This window comes from Panthera tigris, chromosome A2 (assembly GCF_018350195.1).
Source record: "Panthera tigris isolate Pti1 chromosome A2, P.tigris_Pti1_mat1.1, whole genome shotgun sequence".
Taxonomy (NCBI): Eukaryota; Metazoa; Chordata; class Mammalia; order Carnivora; family Felidae; genus Panthera; species Panthera tigris.
Genome location: NC_056661.1, coordinates 126557347 through 126578972, shown reverse-complemented (window position 1 = coordinate 126578972; position 21626 = coordinate 126557347). Strand labels below are relative to the sequence as shown.

Below are 21626 nucleotides of genomic sequence, written 5' to 3'. Positions count from 1 at the left end.
TACAACTCCTTTGGTTTTTTGTCTTTTGGGGTTTTTTATCTTATTTTAATGTTAATGACCTTTTTTATTTAGAAGATTGAAAGTTTTGGAGCACCTGTATGGCTCAGTCAGAGCATCCAACACGTGGTTTCGGCTCAGGTCATATGATCTCATGTGGTTTGTGGGTTTAAGCCCTGCATCGGGCTCTGCGCCAGCAGAGTGGAGTCTGCTTGGGATTCTCTCTGTCCCTCTGTCTGCCCCTACCCTGCTCTCTCTCTCTCTCTCTCTCTCTCTCTCTCTCTCTCTCTGTCAAAATGAATAAATAAACTTAAAAAGAAAACCTGAAAGTTTCAATTATGGATTACCTTATTTTCTCCCTTTAATATTTGGTTGCAAAATTCCCTGGACCTAAAGGTTTTGTTTTGTTTCGTTTGTTTGTTTTTAAAGAGGTTTCTGAGAACAAATTCATTTTTTTTTAATATTTGTTTATTTTTGAGAGAGAGAGAGACACAGAGCATGAGTGAGGGAGGGGCAGAGAGAGAGGGAGACACAATCCAAAGCAGGCTTCAGGTTCTGAGTTGTCAGCATAGAGTCCAATGCAGGGCTTGAATTCACGAACCGTGAGATCATGACCTGAGCCGAGGTCAGGGGCTTAACCAACTGAGCCACCCAGGCACCCCTCAATTTTTAAAATAGAAATGAGGCTATTCATATTTTCTTTTGGTCATGTGTTTGTTTTGGAAAGATCTGTTTTTCAAAGGTTTTGTCCATTTCATCTAAGTTGTCAAATGTTTTGTTCATAACACCCTTTTATTATCTTTTTGATGTCTGTAGGATTTGTAATGATATCTAACCCTTTTTTTATTCCTGTTATTGATTGATCCCTGCATTAAGTAACATCTTTAACCCCCTTTACATGTGGGAAAACGAGCCCCAGTGGTGACTTACATAACTTGCTGGCTCAAGATGGTATGATTTGTTATTAACCTCTGATTTGCAGTGCACTGTGTTTTTCTGTATATATGTTTACCTGAAATATCTCACAAAATTTTATTTGACAAGCAGTCAAAACTATAGCTGGGATGAAAAATAATATGAAGGAAAATTCATGCCAAGTAAGTCGTGGATAACTTGACTAGAACAATTCAGTATAGCTATCAAAAATACTTGGAAATATTTCAGACCTAGAATTGAAAAACTAAAGATAACAGTTGCTGTAAGTTGCAGTATTTTAAAGATAACTTTTCTTTTGGAAAGTAATCATTTGGTGATGGACTGCTTGGCATTGGTCTATAGTCATCATGATTCTAGTACTATCATGATGGTAGATGGCTATCATCAATTTTTTCCCTCTCCATATAAGCACATCATACTCCCATCAAGAAATAGCAGATAGAACCTATTCCTTACCTTCCTTTGAATCTGCGATGGCCTTAGTGACTTGCTTAATGAATAAAATGTGACAGATGCAATGTTCTGGGACTTGCACAGCTAGGGCATAAAAAGCCTTGCAGCTTCTGCTTGGGCCTCTTACAACACTTTGTCTTGGGGAAACCGGTTACAACATAGGAAGTCAGAGTATCCTGATCTCACCACATTCTAGAAGCTATATGAAGGTACTTCAGTTAATAGTCTGAGCTTAGAGTTGTGGCCATACCCACCAAGGCACCAGACATGTAAGTGAATCCACCTTGAACCCTCCAGACTGGCCCATCTGCCAGCTAAATGCCACCAAGTAACTTCAGTCAATGCCATATGGAACAGAAGAAACCAAACTATGCCCGAATACCTGACCCATGAAATTTTGAAATGTAATAAAATGCTTATTGTTCTAAACCACTAAGGCTTAGGACTGTTACACAGAGGATAACCAGAACAATGACTATTATGTAAATGATGGAAAACATCCCTAACATTCAGCTTTATAAAGACTTATGTGAGACTCCTGATTAGTTGAAAGAGAACCTAGAAAAATACCATCAAATCTGACATGCTAAGTGGTATATCCTAGACAACTTTGTTCTCCTCCACAGAGCTAAGATGACAATACAGTTTCTAAAATTTATAACAGTTCTTGCCAACACAGTTATTTCAATTTAATATTATTGACTATTTCTGGTCTTCAGCCGGTAAAGACTTGTTTTTAGGGGCAGCTAGGTGACTCAGCCACTTGAGTTTCAGACTCTTGATTTCGGCTCACGTCATGATCTTGAAGTTAGTTGGTTTGAGCCCACATCAGGCTCCATGCTGACAGTGCTTGGGATTGTCTCTATCTCCTCTCTCTCTGCCTCCCCACCCCACCATGCTCACTCTCACTCACTCTCTCTCTGTCTCTCCTTCTCTCTCTCTCTCTCAAAATAAATAAACTTAAAAAAGAAAAAAATAAAAAGACTTGAAGGGCACCTGGGTGGCTCAGTCAGTTAAGCATCCTTTTGGTTTCGGCTCAGTTCATCATCTCCCAGTTCATGAGATCGAGCCTCACATGGGGCTCTACACGGACAGTATAGAACCTGCTTGGAATTCTCTCTGTTCCTCTCTCTCTGCCCTTCTGCATGCACATGTACACATGCTTGCTTGCTCTCTCTAAATAAATATATTTTTAAACTTGTTTTTATGTTTAAGATATTATAATGAACAAGACTTTCTGATTATTGGTTGTCATCTTGGAGAGAAAATAAAAACATCTTCATGTGTAAGGGTATATTCGAGTTGTAATGTAAGGCTTGAGCTTTTAGATTTTGGCTCTAAACATACTGGACTAGCTCATATTTCAGGATGCTTTGAAACAAATCTCTGTGAATGAATGGATCTGTAATAGAGGATTTGCTTTCTGAGAGAATTATCTCTTCCTGGAGTGTTAAAAAGCTTTATGTTGGATATCCATGGTGTCTCATGCAACTTAAGATTAGTCTGTGCTTTGCAGCCCCTTTTAGCCAATAAGATCATAAACAATATAACAAAGGTTAACATATAAAAAGCAATGACTGCTAAATTTAACCAAATATCTAGTGCTTTTTAAACAACATCCTGGATCATAAATTACTTTTAGTAAAAGCCTCCTACCTAATTTGGCTTGGTGAGAATTTAATTGGAAAGTGTATATAAAGTAATTCAGTGTGTCTGTCCTGAGTTTTTAATCCTTCTTTTTATTCTTTAATGAAGAATAATTGTATAGCAACAGAAAACACAGTCAATATCTAAAGTCATTGATTCCTTCTTGGCTCAACCAGGAATCATTCTCATTAAACAAACAAAAATACATGTGAAGAAATAGTTATCATTAAAGAGTCCTTTCCTTGAGGCATATTAAAAATCATTATAAGCCTTCAATGAATGCCACGTTTCTATATAGCTCTTTTTATGTAGCTTTAAAGTGCTACTATCACAATTGTTCAGATCTGAAGAAAATAAGAGAAGGTGAACTGGCTCACATGCCCACTGAAAGGAAACAGCTGAATGACTGAAATTTCCAGCCTTGTTTTTAGCTCATTAGGCAATTGTTAAAGTGTTTTTCCATTGCCATAACAAAAGTAATTAAATCCAGGACAGACCTTTTTAAAGAAAATGGCTTGTAAACACTAAATCATATCTATCCCAAAGCCCAATGGCTTCATTAGTTCATAATAGTCACCATAGAATGCATCCATTTCTCAGGATACACAAAGGCCCATATCAATAGTCAAATGGCTTGTATTTGACAACTGTTGTTGGCAAATGAGTAGAAAAGCTATCTTATCACTTAAGGCTAGTAAAATATAGATATACTTTACTTACTGAGCAGACCAAATTGTTTCATGGCTTATGATTACATTGTAATTCAATAAAAGCCATAATAAAAGCTGTTACTTCTGGTTATTTATGTATATATAAAAAGGTACATTATGGATTGTTCCTGTGCATTGTGGAAGCTATTGCTCCCTCATGCACCCTGGAGGATTCATTAATTCATTTGTTCCTTTATCAACATTTAATGAGCATGCATTGCTAAAAACTGTTCTATATTCTGAGTTTGCAACAATAAACAAACCAGAAAAAAAAAAATTCCTGTTATCTTGAGGCTGACATTCAATCTAAAGAGAGAAAATTAACTTAAAATTGCAAATAAATGAATTATATAATGCCAGAGAGTAAGAAATAGTGTGAAGAAAAATAAAGCAAGGTATGGAATAGAGTGTAAAAGGAGTACATTTTTGATGAGATGATCAGTGAAGGTCTTTCTGGAGAGGGGACACTTCTTTTTTTAGATATTTGTGTGTTTGGTTTGGTTTGGTTTGGTTTGGTTTGGTTTGGTTTGGTTTGGTTTGGTTTGGTTTTGTATGGAAGTAAGCTCTGTGCCCAATGTGAAGCTCAAACATACAACCCCAGAGATCAAGAGTCACATGCTCTACCGACTGAGTCAGCCAGGTGCCCTGAGGTGACACTTTAGACGAAATGTAAATGAAATAAAGGGGAAAACTCTGGGAATATCTGGGGAAAGAGTGTTTCAGGCAGGAACAGCAGGTGTAAAATCCTGAGGCTGGAACTTGATTGGTAAATTCAAGGAATAGCAAGACCTGTGAGGTTGAAGTGACCTAGGGAATGATCACCATGATGCTGGAGAAATGCCCAGTAGCTTTGGATTTTACTGTGTGATAAGAAGCCATCAAAAAGTTTTGAGCAGAGAAATAAAAGATTCTTTAACTGCTACATAAATGACAACATAGTGGCAAATGAAAAAACCCTGAGAGCAATCAAGAACCTGCAGGAGACTATGGCAAAAGAAGATGGTGCCTTGGATCAAGGTGTGTTCTAGATGTTTTCTGTTTGCTTCTCCAGATTCACTTTCCATCCTTCACCATGGTGTTTTGTGCCCTAGGAGGCTGGTTTGATTCAGCCAGTGAGGGACACTGGCAGAAATTGGAGAGCAAGAAGAGAGTGAGGAGGGTTATTTATTGTCCTGATTCACTTCCTGCAGGGTCACAGGAATTGATGTGTGCCTCTATCCATAGCTCCTCCTAGGCAACCCTCTTCAAATGCCTTTGCTTTCTAGGTTCTATAACGTCTAACATTCACCCCTTTAACCTATGCTAATGAGGGCTCTGCAAGGTTGCTAACCCTGAGATTTCATACTATCTCTTGTTGAGTTTTCTAACTCAATTTATACGTTTAAATAGTGCCTTTCATACACCCTCCCCAAATTACTGTGCTTTAATGAGCGACCTGTTTCTTGCTGGGCCATGATGGCACAGAGTGATAATGGTGATAAGAAGTACTTGGATTTGGGATATATTTTGACAGGATCTGCTTAAAGATTGGTTGTGTGCATACAACCTGAGATATGAAGAAGGGATACAACTTGCTTTTTTACCCTTAATAATATGGAGGTTTTCTTCCAAGTCAAAACATAGACTTCTGTTTTCAGTTAATTCACACAATTCCAAAACATGAATATGCCATGGCTTATTAGTTAATCACCCCACTTGAAGACATTTAGTTCCTTTCTGGCTTTTTGCTAATATAAATAATGCTGCAGTATACTCTTGCACTATACATCCTCTATCTTTGTGCATTGTGGATTTCTTGAGGACATATTTATAGAAGTAGAATTACTATACCAAGAGATAGGTACCTTTAAAACTTCTATAAATATTTCCAAATTGCTCTCCCAAAAAGCAATATTAATATGCCCTTCCAACAACAGTGACTTTTACCCTCACAATGAAGAAATATTATTAAACTTTAAAAAATCTTCTGATAAAAATGTTATTTGCTTTTCTCTGAATGCTAGTGATATTGAGCATCTTTCCATGATAGTTGGCCATTGTTTGATGAGGAATATGATTACACATAGATTCAAAATAGCTCCCACAAAATACTTAATTACAAAGAAAAAAAAAAGGAACTTCACAGTAGAGAAATCTGGCAAACACTACCTTAATTAAGTGACCAAAGTGACTGTCATCAGTAATGGTGATGTGGTTTGAAGTGTTGGGGTTCAGAGCTGACAGCCAAGAGAGAATTCTTGAGACATCTTTGTTACAAAAAGGTGGTTTTATTAAAGCATGGGGACAGGACCCTTGGGCAGAAAGTGCTACACTAGGGTTGTGAGGGGTGACTGATTATATACCTGATTATACAGTTGGGGGAAGTAAAGATAAGGGGAAGTTTTCAAAAGGACTTTCATATGCCAAAGACTCACAGGATCCTGAGGGTTGTGCTAAGATTGCGTTTTGTCCTTAGCAAAGTGTCAGCATCAAGGCAGCTGAGGTCCCAAAGGAAGGTTGCTCTGCCTGTTTCAAGGACTTGTCAGTGGGTTGTAGGCAGTAAGGTAATTTAATTTTTCATTTGCCTTTGTTTCCCACATCAATGGGACAAGTCAAAATTGTAGACCACCTCATGGTAATGAGATATAATAAGAAACAATGTGGTACTGTTATGCCCAGAATTTGTGATCCCCAAAGACCACCAGGGAGCTGAGTCCGATGCAAAAGCAAAGAGCCTTTATTCGAGCTAGCTTGAGTTCAATCCCCTACCTGCACCGACGACGACGCAGCGGTGAGATGCCGGGGAGAGAGAGCGAGTTTCTAAAGCACAAAGGTTTTGTTGGGGTCTAGGGGCAGTTGGTAATGGCTGTGGCCTCAGCCGATTGGCTGGAGAAGGGTCATGGCCTCGGCCGATTGGCTGGGGAAGGGTCGGAGTCCTCTTACGCAGGTCGCCAGGCGTGTTTTGATCGGGAAGTTTGAACGGGTGAGCGGGAGGTTACTCAAGGGGAGGAGGCGTGGTCTGAGGTTTCTGCGATTTTTTTTTTTTTTTAATAATTTTTTTTTTTAACGTTTATTTATTTTTGAGACAGGGAGAGACAGAGCATGAACAGGGGAGGGTCAGAGAGAGGGAGACACAGAATCTGAAACAGGCTCCAGGCTCTGAGCTGTCAGCACAGAGCCCGACGCGGGGCTCGAACTCATGGACCGCGAGATCATGACCTGAGCCAAAGTCGGCTGCTTAACCGACTGAGCCACCCAGGCGCCCCTCTGCGATTTTCCCGGAAAGGGGCACGTCGGGGACATAGTCACTCAAGGTGGAGGACACAGAACAAGATGGAGTCGGCAGCGTAGGTCCGCCCTTTCAGTACCTGGGTGAGTTAATCGGTTAAGCTAAGTGTCCAACTCTTGGTTTCAGCTCAGGTCATGATCTCACAGGTTCGGGTTTGTGAGACCAAACCTGGTGTCGGGCTCCTCACTGTCAGCTTGGGATTCTCTCTCCGTCTCTCTCTCCGTCTCTCCCTCTCTCTCCCTCTCTCTCTGCCCTCCCTGGTACATGCACTCTCTCTCTCAAAATAAATAAACTTTAAGAAAAAAAAAGAAAGAAAGCAGCAGCATTTCTGTGATATTTCTACCAAAGATACATAATCTGAATCTAATCATGAGGCAAACCCAAACTAAGAGACAAACTACAAAACACGTGTTTGTATTAAGGTCGTGTAAAATAAGGAATGACCAAAGAACTATTCCAGAGTGAAGGAGACAGAAGCAGTGGGGTCTTTGGATTAGATAGTAGTCATGAATCAATAACTTACTGATTTTTAAGCTTGTATAATCATTTATAGGAGAAACAGACCTTGTTGATGAGAAATTCTCACTAAAACATTAGGAAGTGATATGGCAACAGGTCAGTAACTTGTCCTGAAATTGTTCAGGAAAAAGAAGTTACTTATATTTTATTTGTAATTTTTCTTAAAGCTTGAGATTATTAAAACAACAACCAACTTTTTCACATCAGAAATCACAATACATATTCCTCAGGAATACTTCTCTACTTGGCATCCAACGGACACCATATATTTATTCTTGTGACAGAGAGGATAAATCTTAACTTGCTTTCTCTTCCCTGGATTGTTTTTTTTCTGATACAGGTTTCAGCAGTGATAAATCATATCATAGTGGTTAGAGAAATATCTCATCACACTATCTACAAGTTAGAAAAATAAAGGTTCTGAGAGCTAGTCAAAGGCTGTGTCATTGGAGAGAAAGACTTAAGTAAGGTACTGGCTTGCTTCTCATAAACTCTAGCCTTTTCAGGATTTCAAATGTAGGGGAGTTTCCTGAAACCCTGTTTTGTTTTGTTTTTTTTTTTTTAATTTTTTTTAGTATTTTATTTTATTATTTTTGAGAGACACAGTGCGAGCAGGGGAGGGGCAGAGAGAGCCAGAGACACAGAATCTGAAATAGCCTCCAGGTTCTGAGCTGTCAGCTTAGATGGTTAAAAGACTGAGCTACCCAGGAGCCCAGAAACCCTGTCTTAAAAGCATTCAAATGTTTTGCTAATTGGCAAGCATTCAAAACAAAATGAAACAAAAACAGGTTACCAAAATCCCAATCCTCTACAAAAACAATGGTGTTTTGTTTGTGCTCTATACATTATTTCTAAGAATTAACTTAATTTGGGATCAAAAAATTAGTTGCAACAAACCATTATTAAAATAAAGTACTAAAACCTCTAAATATGAACTAAAAAAAATACTTTCTTTCAGAATTATTTTTGCTCTTATAGCTAGAGATATATTTTAACAGTATCTTCTCAACCAACCTGCTACAAAAAAAACACAGTTTTTATGAAATAGTTTTTTTAAGAAAAACAATCTTTTGTGTAGGGTTCTGAAAATGCTAAAAGTTTATTTTTCTTACTTAATTTTCTCTTCTCCCCAACCTCCTTTTTTTTTTTTTTTTTTTTTTTTTTTTTTTTTTTTTGGTAAGTAAATTAAGCTTAAAACTCAAGTAAACAAGCTTTGAAAAGCAGATACAATTGGTTACTTTGGGCTGCCATCTAGTGTTAAAGAAAATATTTACCTTTTTTATATTGACAGTGGTTTCAATATGACAAAAGGTGAAAGCAAATACTATCATTAAAATATTAAAAAATTTTTTTTAATGTTTGTTTATTTATTTTTGAGAAAGAGAGAGACAGGGTGTGAGCAGGGGAGAGGAGAGAGACCGGGAGACACAGAATCCAAAGTAGGCTCCAGGTTCTGAGCTGTCAGCACAGAGCCAGTCGCTGGGCTTGACCTCAGGAACTGCGAGATCATGACCTGAGTCCCAAGTTGGATACTTAATTGACTGAGCCACCCAGGCAGCCCCTTTTTTTTTAAAGTTTATTTATTTTTGAGGGGGGAGGGGCAGAGAGGAAGACGCTAAAATTTTTTTTTATTTGTTTTAATGTTTATTCATTTTTGAGAGAGAGAGAGAGAGAGAGAGACAGCACAAGTGGAGGAGGGACAGAGGGAGACAGAGAGAGACAGAATCTGAAGCAGGCTCCAGGTTCCAAGCTATCAGCACAAAGCCTGACGTAGGGCTCAAACTCACAAACCATGAGATCATGATCTGAGCCGAAGTTGAACACCCAACCGATTGAGGCACCCAGGTGCTCCCAGGATAAAAGATTTTTTAAATAAAAATTAAGTATATTTGAAGTGTATAACATGTTGATTTGATACACATATACATAGTGCAAGATTACTACAGTTAAGCCAGTTAACATATCTCCTCACATAGTTACCACATTTGTGAGGAATGCACTTGAAATCTACTCTTTTAACATATTTCCAGTGTTCAAAACAAAATCAAATATAGTCATGCCTTTACATTAGATCTCTAAACTTATCCTATATAACTACAAATTTGTACCTTTTGACCCACATCTCTCCATTTCCCCACCAACCACCATTTTACTCTCGACTTCTATAACTTTTACTTTTTTTTTTTTTTTTTTTTTAACTTCACACATATTTGACCCTTGAACAATACAGGGGTTGGTGCATTAACCCCTTGCCTGGTCAAAAATGCATGTATAATTTTTAACTCCCCCAAAACTTAATACTTACAGTCTGCTGTAGACTTGGAAGCTGATGAGGCCACATAAGGCAAGCTGACCCCCCACCCCCCAAATCACCTTCCCCCAGGTGGGATATGTGTGACATTCCTCAGGCACTCCTGGCTACCAAAGAACAAAGGAAAGAAAACAAATGGTTAACTGGTTAACTGATAGAGATCGCAGTCATGCAAGGTATGAGTCTCCATCAGTTTACAAATGTTTTAGTAAATTACAAGAAAAAGGCAATCTTATCAATAGCCTAATCTCCAGGAACTCCCCACTGTCTAAATGATAGTGCTTTGCTAGAGGAAAAAACAGCCTTAGCTTGACAATAGTAATCCAGTAATACTTGAATCTTCTTTAGCATATGGAAATCCCATTAAGAAACTTCCTCTTGATTTTATCTCCCCCAACTCCATGTGTATAACCAGTCACTCTTCACAATCCCAGTGCCTGTCTTTCTGTCCACAGGCCCTGTCCCCTGTGCTTTAATAAAATCACCTTTTTTGCACCAAAGACATTTCAAGAATTTTTTCTTGGCCATCAACTCTGGACCCCCATTACTCTAAAATCCCATCAGAAGCCTCACCAATAAAAAAAAGTTGATTAACACATATTTTGTATGTTACCTGTTTTATACATGTATTCCTACAAAAAGTAAGCTAGAGAAAAGAAAATGTTAAGAAAATCATAAGGAAGAGAAAATACATTTACAAAACTGTACTGTATTTATTGAAAAAAATCTGTGCATAAGTGGACATACCCAGTTCAAATTCACGTTGTTCAAGGGTCAACTGTACATATCTTCTTTATCCATTTATCTATTGATGGGCACTTGTGTTGTTTCCATATCTTGGCTATTGTGAATAATGCTGCAATGAATATGGGAGTACAGATATCTCTTTGAGATCTTGTTTTCAACTTCTTTGGATATATGCCCAGAAATTGGATTGCTGGAACATATGATAGTTCTATTTTTAATTTTTTGAGGAACCTTTGTACTTTTTTCCATAGTGGCTCTCCCAATCCACATTCCAGCAACAATGCACATAGGTTATCTTTTCTCCACATCCTTACCAACATTTATTATCTCTTGTGTTTTTGGTGACAGCAATTCTAACAGTGTGAAGTAATATCTCATTTTGTGGTTCTGCTTTGCATTTCCCTGAAGATTAGTGACACTGAGCATCTTTTCATGTACCAGTTGGCCATTTGTAAGTCTTAATTAGAAAAACATCAATTCAGTTCCTCTGCCCATTTTTAATCAGATTGGGGGGGGGGGTTGCTATTGAATTATGTGTTCTTTATGTATTTCGGATTTCAATCCCTTATTGGCTATTTGATTGCAAATATTTTCTTTCATTTGACAGGTTGCTGTTTCATTTTGTTGATGGTTTCCTTCACAGTAAAGATGCCTTTTAATTTGATGTAGTCCCACTTTTTTATTTTTGCATTTGTTACCTTTACTCTTGGTTTCAAATCGAAAAAAAAAATCATTGCCAAGACCAGTGTGAAGGAGCTTACTTCCTATGTTTTCTTCCAGGAGTTTTATGGTTTCATATCTTAAATTTAAGTCTAATCCATTTTAAGCTGATTTTTGCACCTGGCATAAGATAAGAGTCCCATTTCATTATGTTGCATGTGGTGGTCCAGTTTTCCCAACCATTTACTGGAGATTGTCCTTTCCCCATTGTATATTCTTGGCTCCTTTGCCATAAAGTAATTGATTATAAATGCATTAGTTTATTTCTGGGCTCTATTCTCCATTGATCTATGGGTCTGTTTTTAAGCCGGTATTATGCTGTTTTGATTACTATAGCTTTGTAATATAGTTTAAAATCAGGAAGAGTGATGCCTCCAGCTTGGTTCTTCTTTCTCAATATTGCTTTGGCTTTTGGGGATCTCTTGTAGTTGCATACAAATTTTAGGATTGTTTTTTTCTATTTCTGTGACAAATGCCATTGGAGTTTTGATTCTGCATTGAATCAGTAGATTGCTTTTGGTGATATGGACATTTTAACAATAATAATTCTTCCAGTCCATGAGCATGGAATATCTTTCCGTGCATCTTCCTTAGTTTCTTTTATTAATGTCTTAGAGTTTTCTTTGTACAGCTCTTTTACCTCTTGGTTAAATTTATTTCTAAGTATTTTATTCTTTTTCATGTAATTGTAAATGTGATTGTTGTCTTAATTTCTTTTTCTGATAGCTTGTTGATAGTAGATAGTAATGCAACTGATTTTTGACTATTGATTTTGTATTTTGTAACTACTGATTTCCTTTATTATAACAGTTTTTGGGGGGAGTCTTCAGGGTTTTCTTTTTTGGCATTATCCAAGTAAATCCACCATCACTGTGCCCTGTTACCATAGGGCTTTTGTTACCAACTATCTCCAAAGTGCTATAACCAGCCCCTGTCACCCCCAAAAGGTGTGAGAGTCCTCAGTCCATGCCTCATCTTATTAGAGGTTACGTGAGCAAAATCTGCATAATCTAATAAATGGCAATTTCACAGTTTCACCTCACTGACCTTCCACTCAAGAGTTGATGACTGAGAATGTCTTGGCTCAGTGCTCTCCTTCACAACCCCTTTATTAGCTTAGGAAAGCAGTTTTACTGGCAGCCCCAATGAGGAGGATTAGAGGAGGATTTACTTATTTTCACCACTTGTTGAATAATTCCACACAAAGATTACAGGCAAAATAGTTTCTTTCTACCTAATCTATGTCAGGTTAAGGAGGAAAGGGACCCAAAGACCTTTTCAGAGGAAAAATAAGAAATGAACAAAGGCTGAGTAGAGAGCTTTTCTTGACGGATGCCAGAAACAATCTTTCTGTCGGTGCCTCAAAAATAGTCATTATCGGGGCGCCTGGGTGGCTCAGTCGGTTGAGCGGCCAACTTCAGCTCGGGTCATGATCTCGCCGTCCGTGAGTTTGAGCCCCGCGTCGGGCTCTGTGCTGATAGCTCAGAGCCTGGAGCCTGCTTCGGATTCTGTGTCTCCCTCTCTCTGACCCTCCCCCATTCATGCTCTGTCTCTCTCTGTCTCAAAAATAAATAAACGTTAAAAAAAAAATTAAAAAAAAAAATTGTCATTATCCCTGGGTTTAAAATCTGGTAGATATTGACCATGAGCCAATTTGAGAGTCGTGAGTTCCCTCAAAGGGAAGTGCCTTTGTCTTATCAAAAAAGAAAATACACATATATGTTTTCTAAAAAGTTACATTTACTCTTTTAATCACTGCAGAAATGAAAGAAATAGTTTAGAATTGAATCAACCTGAGGTTTAAGTATTCCTGAAATATAAGAATATTTTTTCTGTTCATAATGTCATAATTGATAAATCTGCCTTTTAAATTGACTCTTTGCTGGCTCAGTTGGTCTCAATGATTGCAGACCCCAAACCTTACTTTTTATTGCAAATATTTGGTAACACTTTTACCATTTTAAAACAAAATTCACAGATAATGTAACCTTCTTACAGTATTAAATATATAATGTTCTAACTGTAACAAAAGAATAATGAAGACGACAGTTATTTGTAATAAAGTAGTATATATATATATATATATATATATATATATATATATATATATTTAATATATTTCAATGTGTAAATGCTCAGACATCACCAAAGGAGACAAAATCAGGCAGTCTGATGTTGGCACCTATTTCTAGTATCTATCTGAATACAACAGCTACAAATATTGTTTACAGGTTTGTTCTGTTGTATTTTAATGCCATAGATGGTGTCACCATTGATAATGTGATTTTACAAAGGAATGAACAACTCTTGGTAAAGTTCTGAGGAAAACATAATAAAATCTTTCCTCAATATCCATGCCATGGTAGCTACATTTCTGGAAAATTCAGAAAATTAAAACTATACCAAAAAACACTATGTGTTTATGAAAATAGAATAAAACCTGACTAACTGCTCTAATTATTATTTACATATGTTTCACTTCATAAATGTCTGGAAGAACATTCAAATACACAGCGAGACCTGGTAATTATTTATTATGCAGACAGTTGTGTGCAAGGCAAAATGTCTCTGACCCCAGCCACAATTGCCAGTAGTATACTCTTATGATTTGGATATTCAAAAATGGCCAGAGAGGCCAGTAATGCCCCCACTCCTGCATGAGATTCATTTTCATAGTAATGAGAAACAGCAAACAGACAAATTGAAAATGTCCACTTATTTTCTAAATATTGATGATTAAGTTATTTTATGTTATGGAATATTGCATTTCTATATTTTGGGTAATATTTCATAGAGGTCCACAGAAATAGGCCCTTTATTATGATATATAATAATATAGGGAAAAGCATAATGTCTGAGCTTAACATATTAAAAACCTGGAAGAGGTTATAATACATTTATTTTACAAGCTAGCAGATATTATGATAGTAAGACATAGATATATAAGAAAAGAAATTTGATGTAATTTCTGTAAATAACTGTTTGGAAATTTTAATGTTTTACTATTTGTATTATTCTATGCTATTTATTTTTGTTATATTTTACTAATTATTTTCCTACAAGTTTTATGGATGTAACAGATTTTCTTAAAACTTTTGTAGATCTTAGAAATTTCCTTACAACTTTTATGAGTCATGAGAAGGAAAAAAAAAATAAGAAAAAATGGTAAAAGAAGGCAAATAAGAAATAAAGGAAATATAACCTTAAAAAAAAAAGAATAGATAAAAGAAATTTCAAAACAGGAAAATTTTGGTAACAAGTCATCGATACAGCATGTTGCTGCTTTGTCTTCCTCAAAATTATTTTCTATGAATTAGTAATTTTAGTGATCATAGAAACTCACAGGGATATTTCTTATTCATCTGATAAATTTATGGATCCATAGAGTATAACAAATTAAGAGAAATCTTTAAATTCTGAACATTTATTTTACTGGGAAAAAAACCTTAACTTAATTCATTCCATTCTTTTATCCCTAGCACCAATCACTTTAGGTTTTCTGAAATATTAAAAATGAAACTGCATCAGTTCCTCGGAGAGTTTCAAAATTATAAAACTTTGGGGAAAATAGTAGAAATATGAGCAAGAAGGGAAAAAAACCCACAAACCTATGTATCAACTTAGCAGCCTAATCTCATAGTCTAAATTAATTTTTCCTTTTTTTTTTTTTTAAGTTTATTTATTTATTTTGAGAGAGCATGAGCTGGGGAGAGGCAGAGAGAGAGAGAGAGAGAGAGAGAGAGAGAGAGAGAGAGAGAGGATCCCAAATAAGTTCCATGCTGTGAACGTGGAGTCTGGCTTGAACTCAGGAACCATGGGATCAGGACCCGAGCCAAAGTCAAGAGTCAGACAAGGGCCAACTTAACCTGCTGAGTCACCCAGGTGCCCCTTAAATTAATTTTTATTTAGATTTCTCAAAAGGTCTTTTTTAAGAATATTGTTTTTGTTTAAAGACTTGTAACTTTAAGAGTAGAAGGTAACTCTAAAAAGTATAACATTCTGTTTCCAAGGAAAATCTAAATTAACTGTGGCTCAAGACATCTAGAGTTATTTTCAAAAAACATAAAGGGAAAAAAAATTAATCATTTCCTTAGGAACTCATTTTAATGCTTACCAGCATATTGGTGAGGAATATTATTTAACTTATAGTTTCACCCTCATTTATATATGTTTAGTAAACTTTTAAATGATTTTTGGATTTATTGAGGATGTTGATCCCATGTTCTTAAACTTGACTTTTTAAAAGACAAATCTAGATAGCCTTGTTACCGCAGAAGGCTGCAAGGAGTTCTGTTTCTCTTTATTGCTAGATAAGTGACTTCCTACCAAAGTTATGATAATCTAGAAAAATGTCTTACTGCTCTCCACCCTTATCTGTTATTTGTCAGGGTGGGAATTGAATGGACATCTTATCTGGTTAACCAAGTAGAGTTTGTGCCTTTGGGGCTGATTCATTGCCAGGATTAATTTACCTAAGGTTAAGTGGAATGAAAAGAACTAGAGGGCTAAATCTGTCCAAAGCCTGAAAAAGACCATGTTTCAAACTGATGAAACCAAAATAAGCTGGTGAAACTCAGAAACCATTAAACCCATGGTACCTACATGGGCCAAGTAGACATTTTATACTGGAAAATAATGCTGTAGTGCAGCTCCAAGAGGACTGAACATCACTAGTCTTTCTATAGACATCATTTAGAGATGGCAGGGATTAAATAAGAACTGGCATGAATGCTCTGACATTTTATAGTCTTTTTGTTTGGCTGCATCAAGGCATGGTTTTAATCAAGTAAGGAAATAACGCTTCCTGCCTCTCTGTGCCCATTTTTACTCCCAATATAAAGGAATTCTGAATACTGTGGTTTGTGGCTAGCGGCACAAAAAGCAATTCCAAAGGTCAATTATCTTTTGTTTACAATGGCTTCCCCCAAGAACAAAGAGCAGCAAATCAAAGCAGCTAATTGCTGTTACACTCAAGAAGATTTCATTATAAAATGCAACAGTGTTGTTACAGTCACTTGACTGTGCCACCACATATAAGTAATAGATCCTAAAGAACTGGTAGGGAAGGAAGCAAACAAGGATGACTCCTATAAAAAAAAGGTTTTTCAGCTGGGCCCAGAACTCCTGGTGGGACAACAAGGAGTGGCGTAGCTTCCGCACCATTGACATAATGATGAAGATCTGGAAGACCAAGAGAATCACTGCAATGGCTATAACAATAGTGACTATCATATAGTTGATAACTTGCACGTGGGCACGAGCAAGTTCTTTGTGGAATTTAAAACAGTGTTTCTCATCATACGTCTCATTATTTCCATACTGAGAAATAACCAGGGGTACCACAATGACAATCACCAGCAGCCACATGCCAGTACTGGCCGCCACAGCATGCAGTTTTCTGTAGAATTCCACTTTGTCCTTGCGCTTGAAGAAGATGAGGTACCTGATGACCAGGATCACCACATAGAACAGGAATGTGAGGTACATGTGGATGTGTAGCATGGCGCTCACAAATTTGCAGAAGGGCAACCCAAATGTCCAGATGTGCTTGATGAGATATGTCAAGCGAAAAGGCACTGTCACCAAGAAAACACTGTGGACCACCACCAGGTTAACGACTGCTGTGGTAGTCACCGACCGGGTGTTCATTTTCACCAGCAGGAACAAAATAGAGATGATGCCCACCAGTCCTCCAATGAGCACTATGAAGTAGAGCCTGGTTAAATGGGGTGTCAATATAGGACTGCAGGAAGAACTGTTGTGGTCAGCCATATTTCAGAAGTCGCCTAGAAGAGACAAAACACAAATATAACTGACAAAACTTCCAGAGCTTTGTTCATATCTCCTTCCTAGCATTGGCAATATGACTTTGTCACTTATCTGTGTATATGATATAAACTTTATGTACCTTAAGAATAAAGACTATGTCATATGCATATCTGTATACTTGAGACTGAAAACATAGTTAAGTCATTGATTGTTAAGCTTTAATAGGTTAAAGACTTCATCGAGAGGCCCCCAGAGACATGTATGTATGTACATAGTCAAAACAGTTTGCATAAAACTGGATTGCAGACCATCTGAAGCTGACACATGGATACTATTACTGTGACAGCCAGTGGGGAAAAATTATAGCATGGAAGGAAAGTTGAGTAGATGCATTAAGTGCACAAAATATTTCTCTTTTAAGTATGATTCTAATTCTCTAATTCCTTCCAACTCATCAGCAAATGATGCAAGAGTATTCATAATTCATTTAGGATGCTAAATAGTTGGGCCAAGGAAAATCAACTACATCGAAGCAGCAATAAACAATAGGAGTGTATATGTGAATTTCTCACCATAGTTATGTTGTAATCTAGCAGTGAGGCCTTGGCTAAATTCTCATGGGTCCCACTGAAAACACAGCATATCTCCCAATTCTCCCATTCCCACACCTTCAAATTCGTGGAAGAACCACTATCACTTTTCCTCTGAAAAGATCCTTTCCCTAAATAGTCTTAGTCCCTTCTAACCCATTATCCACATTCTAATTTATTATTTATTAAATGAAAGAGTTAGTAATCCTTTAGTTACACTAAGTCATTTCTTTTCTTATTTAAATTCCTTCAGTGGCTTCCCATTTCTTTCAGAGTAAAAAAATCCTGGGGCTCCTGGGTGGCTCAGGTCATGATCCCAGGGTAATGGGATCCAACCCTCCATCAGGCTCTGTGCTAACAGTGTAGAGCCTGCTTGGGATTCTCTCCCTCTTTCTCTGCCACCACCCCCTCTGCTTGTGCATGCATTCTCCTCTCTCTCTCTCTCTCTCTCTCTCTCTCTCTCAGAATAAGTAACCATTTTTTAAAAAATCCTTCCATGTCTGCAATGTTCTGGGTCATGGCAAAATCTGATCCCTTGAGACCAGATTTTAAAAATGATCTAGAGGTGAAATTGACAGAATTTAATAGATTGTATATAGGGAAATGAAGGGGGGGGGGAAGTATCTCAGTCACTCCCAAATTTCTAACTTGAACAATTGTGTGATTAGAGATCTGTTTACTGACACCAGGGAGACTGAGGATCATATCTGAGGAAGAGCAGTGATTGAATTATACTCTTAGTATCTGACCTTTGTAACACATTTGCAGTTATTCTTACTCACTTCACGGATGTCTCTTCATATAATCAAAATTACCCAGCAGTTAAAATGAACCACCGATAAATTACAAAAACATTATACTGGTGTACATGTAAATCATATATTCTCAGAAGTCCATTCTTAAGGTGTGAAAAAAATCTTTCCATGTATGAAACACAAATATACATAGGTACACAAATGGACAAGAGTATATCTATGGCATGAAAACTTCATAAAGAGGGGAGAAACAATTAGGTAACAAATGGCTAAAAATGTTCTTTAAGGGGGAGATAATTTTAAAAGTTAAAGAAACACTGTACTATATAAAAGATGGCAGCCACAAAAGACTACATATTGTTCTTTTTTTTTTTCTAGAAAATCAAAATTAATGAGGCAAAAGGTGAGTGTAGTCCAGGACACAGGTAACAGGGGTAGGATTGGCTTCAAAGGGGTCTGGGAGAGTTGATGCAGAGATGGAACGTTTTATATCATGTTGGTTACAATTCTAGTTATTTGTCAAAGCTCAACAAATTGCACACTTAAAGTTGGTGAATTTCCTGGCATGTAACTTATACCTTAATAAAACTAATTAAAAAAAATAATAATAATAACCTGACCCCAGGAAACCTCTGCTTTTGTGGGCATGGAATAGAATTTCCATGTGACCCACTTAAAAGATTCTTTCATGTTATATTTGTTCTATGTGCTGTGTAATCTTTGTATTTCCCTTTTATTCTTCCCTTTGAAAAGTAAACATTTAATTATATTGTGTTTGTATCTGAATTAATAGTAAATGTGTCACTGTAGTTCTGTCCATCATTTTCTTCAGCTATTGAACTAGAATCTGGACTGATTTCTGAGAGAAGAAAGTATAATCAGTCTTATTTGAGTCATTTGTCTCAAATACTCCTTCTTTCTTATGTATAAACTGCTATGATCTCTGTTCCCTAGTTCCCAGACATTACAAGATACTGTGTAAACTATTACAGAGTAGACACCTGCTTTTTTTTTTCTTTAATGTTCATTTATTTTTGAGAGAGAGAGACTGAGCACTAGTAGGGGAGGGGCAGAGAGAGAGGGAATCACAGAATCTGAAGCAGGCTCCAGGCTCTGATCTGTCAGCACAGTGCCCAATGTGGGACTTGAACCCATAAACTGTGAGATCATGACCTGAGCTGAAGTTGGACACTTAACCAACTGAGCCACCCAAGAGCCCCTAGACACCTGCTTGCACCAGCTAAAGTGGATTTTGTTGTCTTCAGTTAACAACCCTGGCAAAGATGATCAATTCCTATTTCTCCTTTAAGAATCCGCTGAAGCAGGGGGACCCCTGGGTGGCCCATTTGGTCGAGCGGTTGAGCCTCTGACTTTGGCTTAGGTCATGATCTCGCATTTGTGGGTTCAAGACCCACATCAGGCTCTGTGCTCAGAGCCTGGAGCCTGCTTTGGATTCTGTGTCTCCCTCTCTCTCTTCCCCTCCCCTGCTCATGCTCTGTCTCTCTCTGTCTCTCAAAAAATAAAATAAAACATTAAAAAAATAAAAATAAAAAAAAAAAAAAGAATCCACAGAAGCAGGGTGTCCTTCAGGAAGCCTTTGATAATCTCCATTTGCAATTCAGATAGTGTGCCATTCCTCTTTGGCCCCATGGAAAATGTACCACGCTTGCTTCTATTATGTCACTTAGGACATAGACCATAATTCTCAGTTACGCTGCCTCCAAACAAGACTAACTACAGAAGAATCATGTTTTCCTTTTATCCACAGAAACTAATGAATTTTTAAAATGAATGTAAATATCGTTATTGAAAACTAACATGCATATATAGTAGAGTGCTCAGCTGTATGTATATAGCTCAATGAATTTTAAGAGTAAACATAGCCTCACCAAAGGTAACCTCTATCTTCATAACTAACACCATAGAGTAGGTCTGTCAACTTTGAATTTTATATGAGTTTAATGTCCTTTGTTTGTGTGTATCTAGCTTCGTTCACTCAACATTATGCTTTGAGATTCATTCACGTGTATAGTTTTAGTTCATTCTTTTTGTGGTATATTAGATTATTGTATGAATATGTCACAGCTATATTTTTAATGGATAATATATTATTTCCAGTTATAAGGCTATTATAGATAATGTTACTCTGAACATTCTTATAAATATCTTTTGTAAAAATAAGTATGTATTCTGTTGGAAGTTTACCTAGGTGTGGATTTGATGGATCAGAGGGTATACCTATTTTCCTGGGGTCAAAGTCTTTACACCTGGAAATTATACAAATGTCTTTATTTACCTAGTTGATTGTCTAATATAATATGAATTGTTGTTAAAGAGTGCAGCGGGGGGTGCCTGGCTGGCTCAGTCTGTTGGGTGTTGACTTTGGCTCAGGTCAGGATCTCATGGTTTGTGAGTTCGAGCCACGCGTCAGGCTCTGTGCTGACAGCTCAGAGCCTGTAGCCTGCTTCGGATTCTGTCTCCCCTCTTTCTGCCCCTCCCATGCTCATGCTCTTTCTCTGTCTCTCAATAATAAATAAACATTAAAAAAAAAAAAAAAAGTGCAGCCGATCTCTTTAAGACCTGAAAGAAGGTGGAGCATTTGGGTGGCTCAGTCATTTGGCCTCAAGTCATGATCTCATGATACGTGGGTTCAAGCCCCACATCGGGCTTTTTGCAGACAGTGCAGAGCCTGCTTCAGATTCTCTATTTCCCTCTCTTTCTGCCCTACTTTGCCCATGCGCTTGCTCTCTCTCTCTCTCTCAAAAATAATTTTTCTTTTTTTTTAAAAAAGGACCTGAAAGATGGTAAGGGATATAGTTGCACTTCCATGGAGATAATCCATTACTAGTACAAGGAGTCAGGAAATTTCTTTAAACAACATCTATAACATTTATTTGCTGATGCTATTTAGATATCTCATCCATATATCTTCATCGTTTTTCTTCTTCTCGAAATATTCTATCCTATTTAATCCCCTTTGTGTATCCTTGAGATCTAAACTCAGGTTCCATTTCCTTCAGGACTCCTTCCTGCCCCTTAGACATTTCAGCTGCTTTCTCAAAATGCTTTACTTAGGTGCCTCATTCCTTTCTTCACTGCTTTATTAATTCCTAGTTTAATTCTTTATTTTAGTCATTTGTGTACTTGTTTTAGACACTGGATTTCTTTCAGAAGTAACATTATTTTTTTAATAGTAGGCATGAG

General features: G+C 37.2%; 2 protein-coding genes across 5 annotated transcripts in view; one reads left to right on the top strand and one right to left on the bottom strand.

The window, feature by feature from the left end:
• Positions 1-21626, top strand: part of THAP5 (THAP domain containing 5) — a 136601-nt gene that overhangs the window by 15435 nt on the left and 99540 nt on the right. The gene's annotated exons all lie outside the window — the stretch shown is intronic.
• The window catches only part of GPR141 (G protein-coupled receptor 141), a 45727-nt gene continuing 39334 nt past the window's right edge, over positions 15234-21626 (bottom strand). Inside the window, exon 2 of the mRNA XM_007078580.3 lies at positions 15234-17094. Within this exon, the coding sequence (XP_007078642.1) occupies positions 16175-17080 (906 nt within the window). The 5' untranslated portion in view covers positions 17081-17094 and the 3' untranslated portion in view covers positions 15234-16174. The remainder of the gene's footprint in view (positions 17095-21626) is intronic.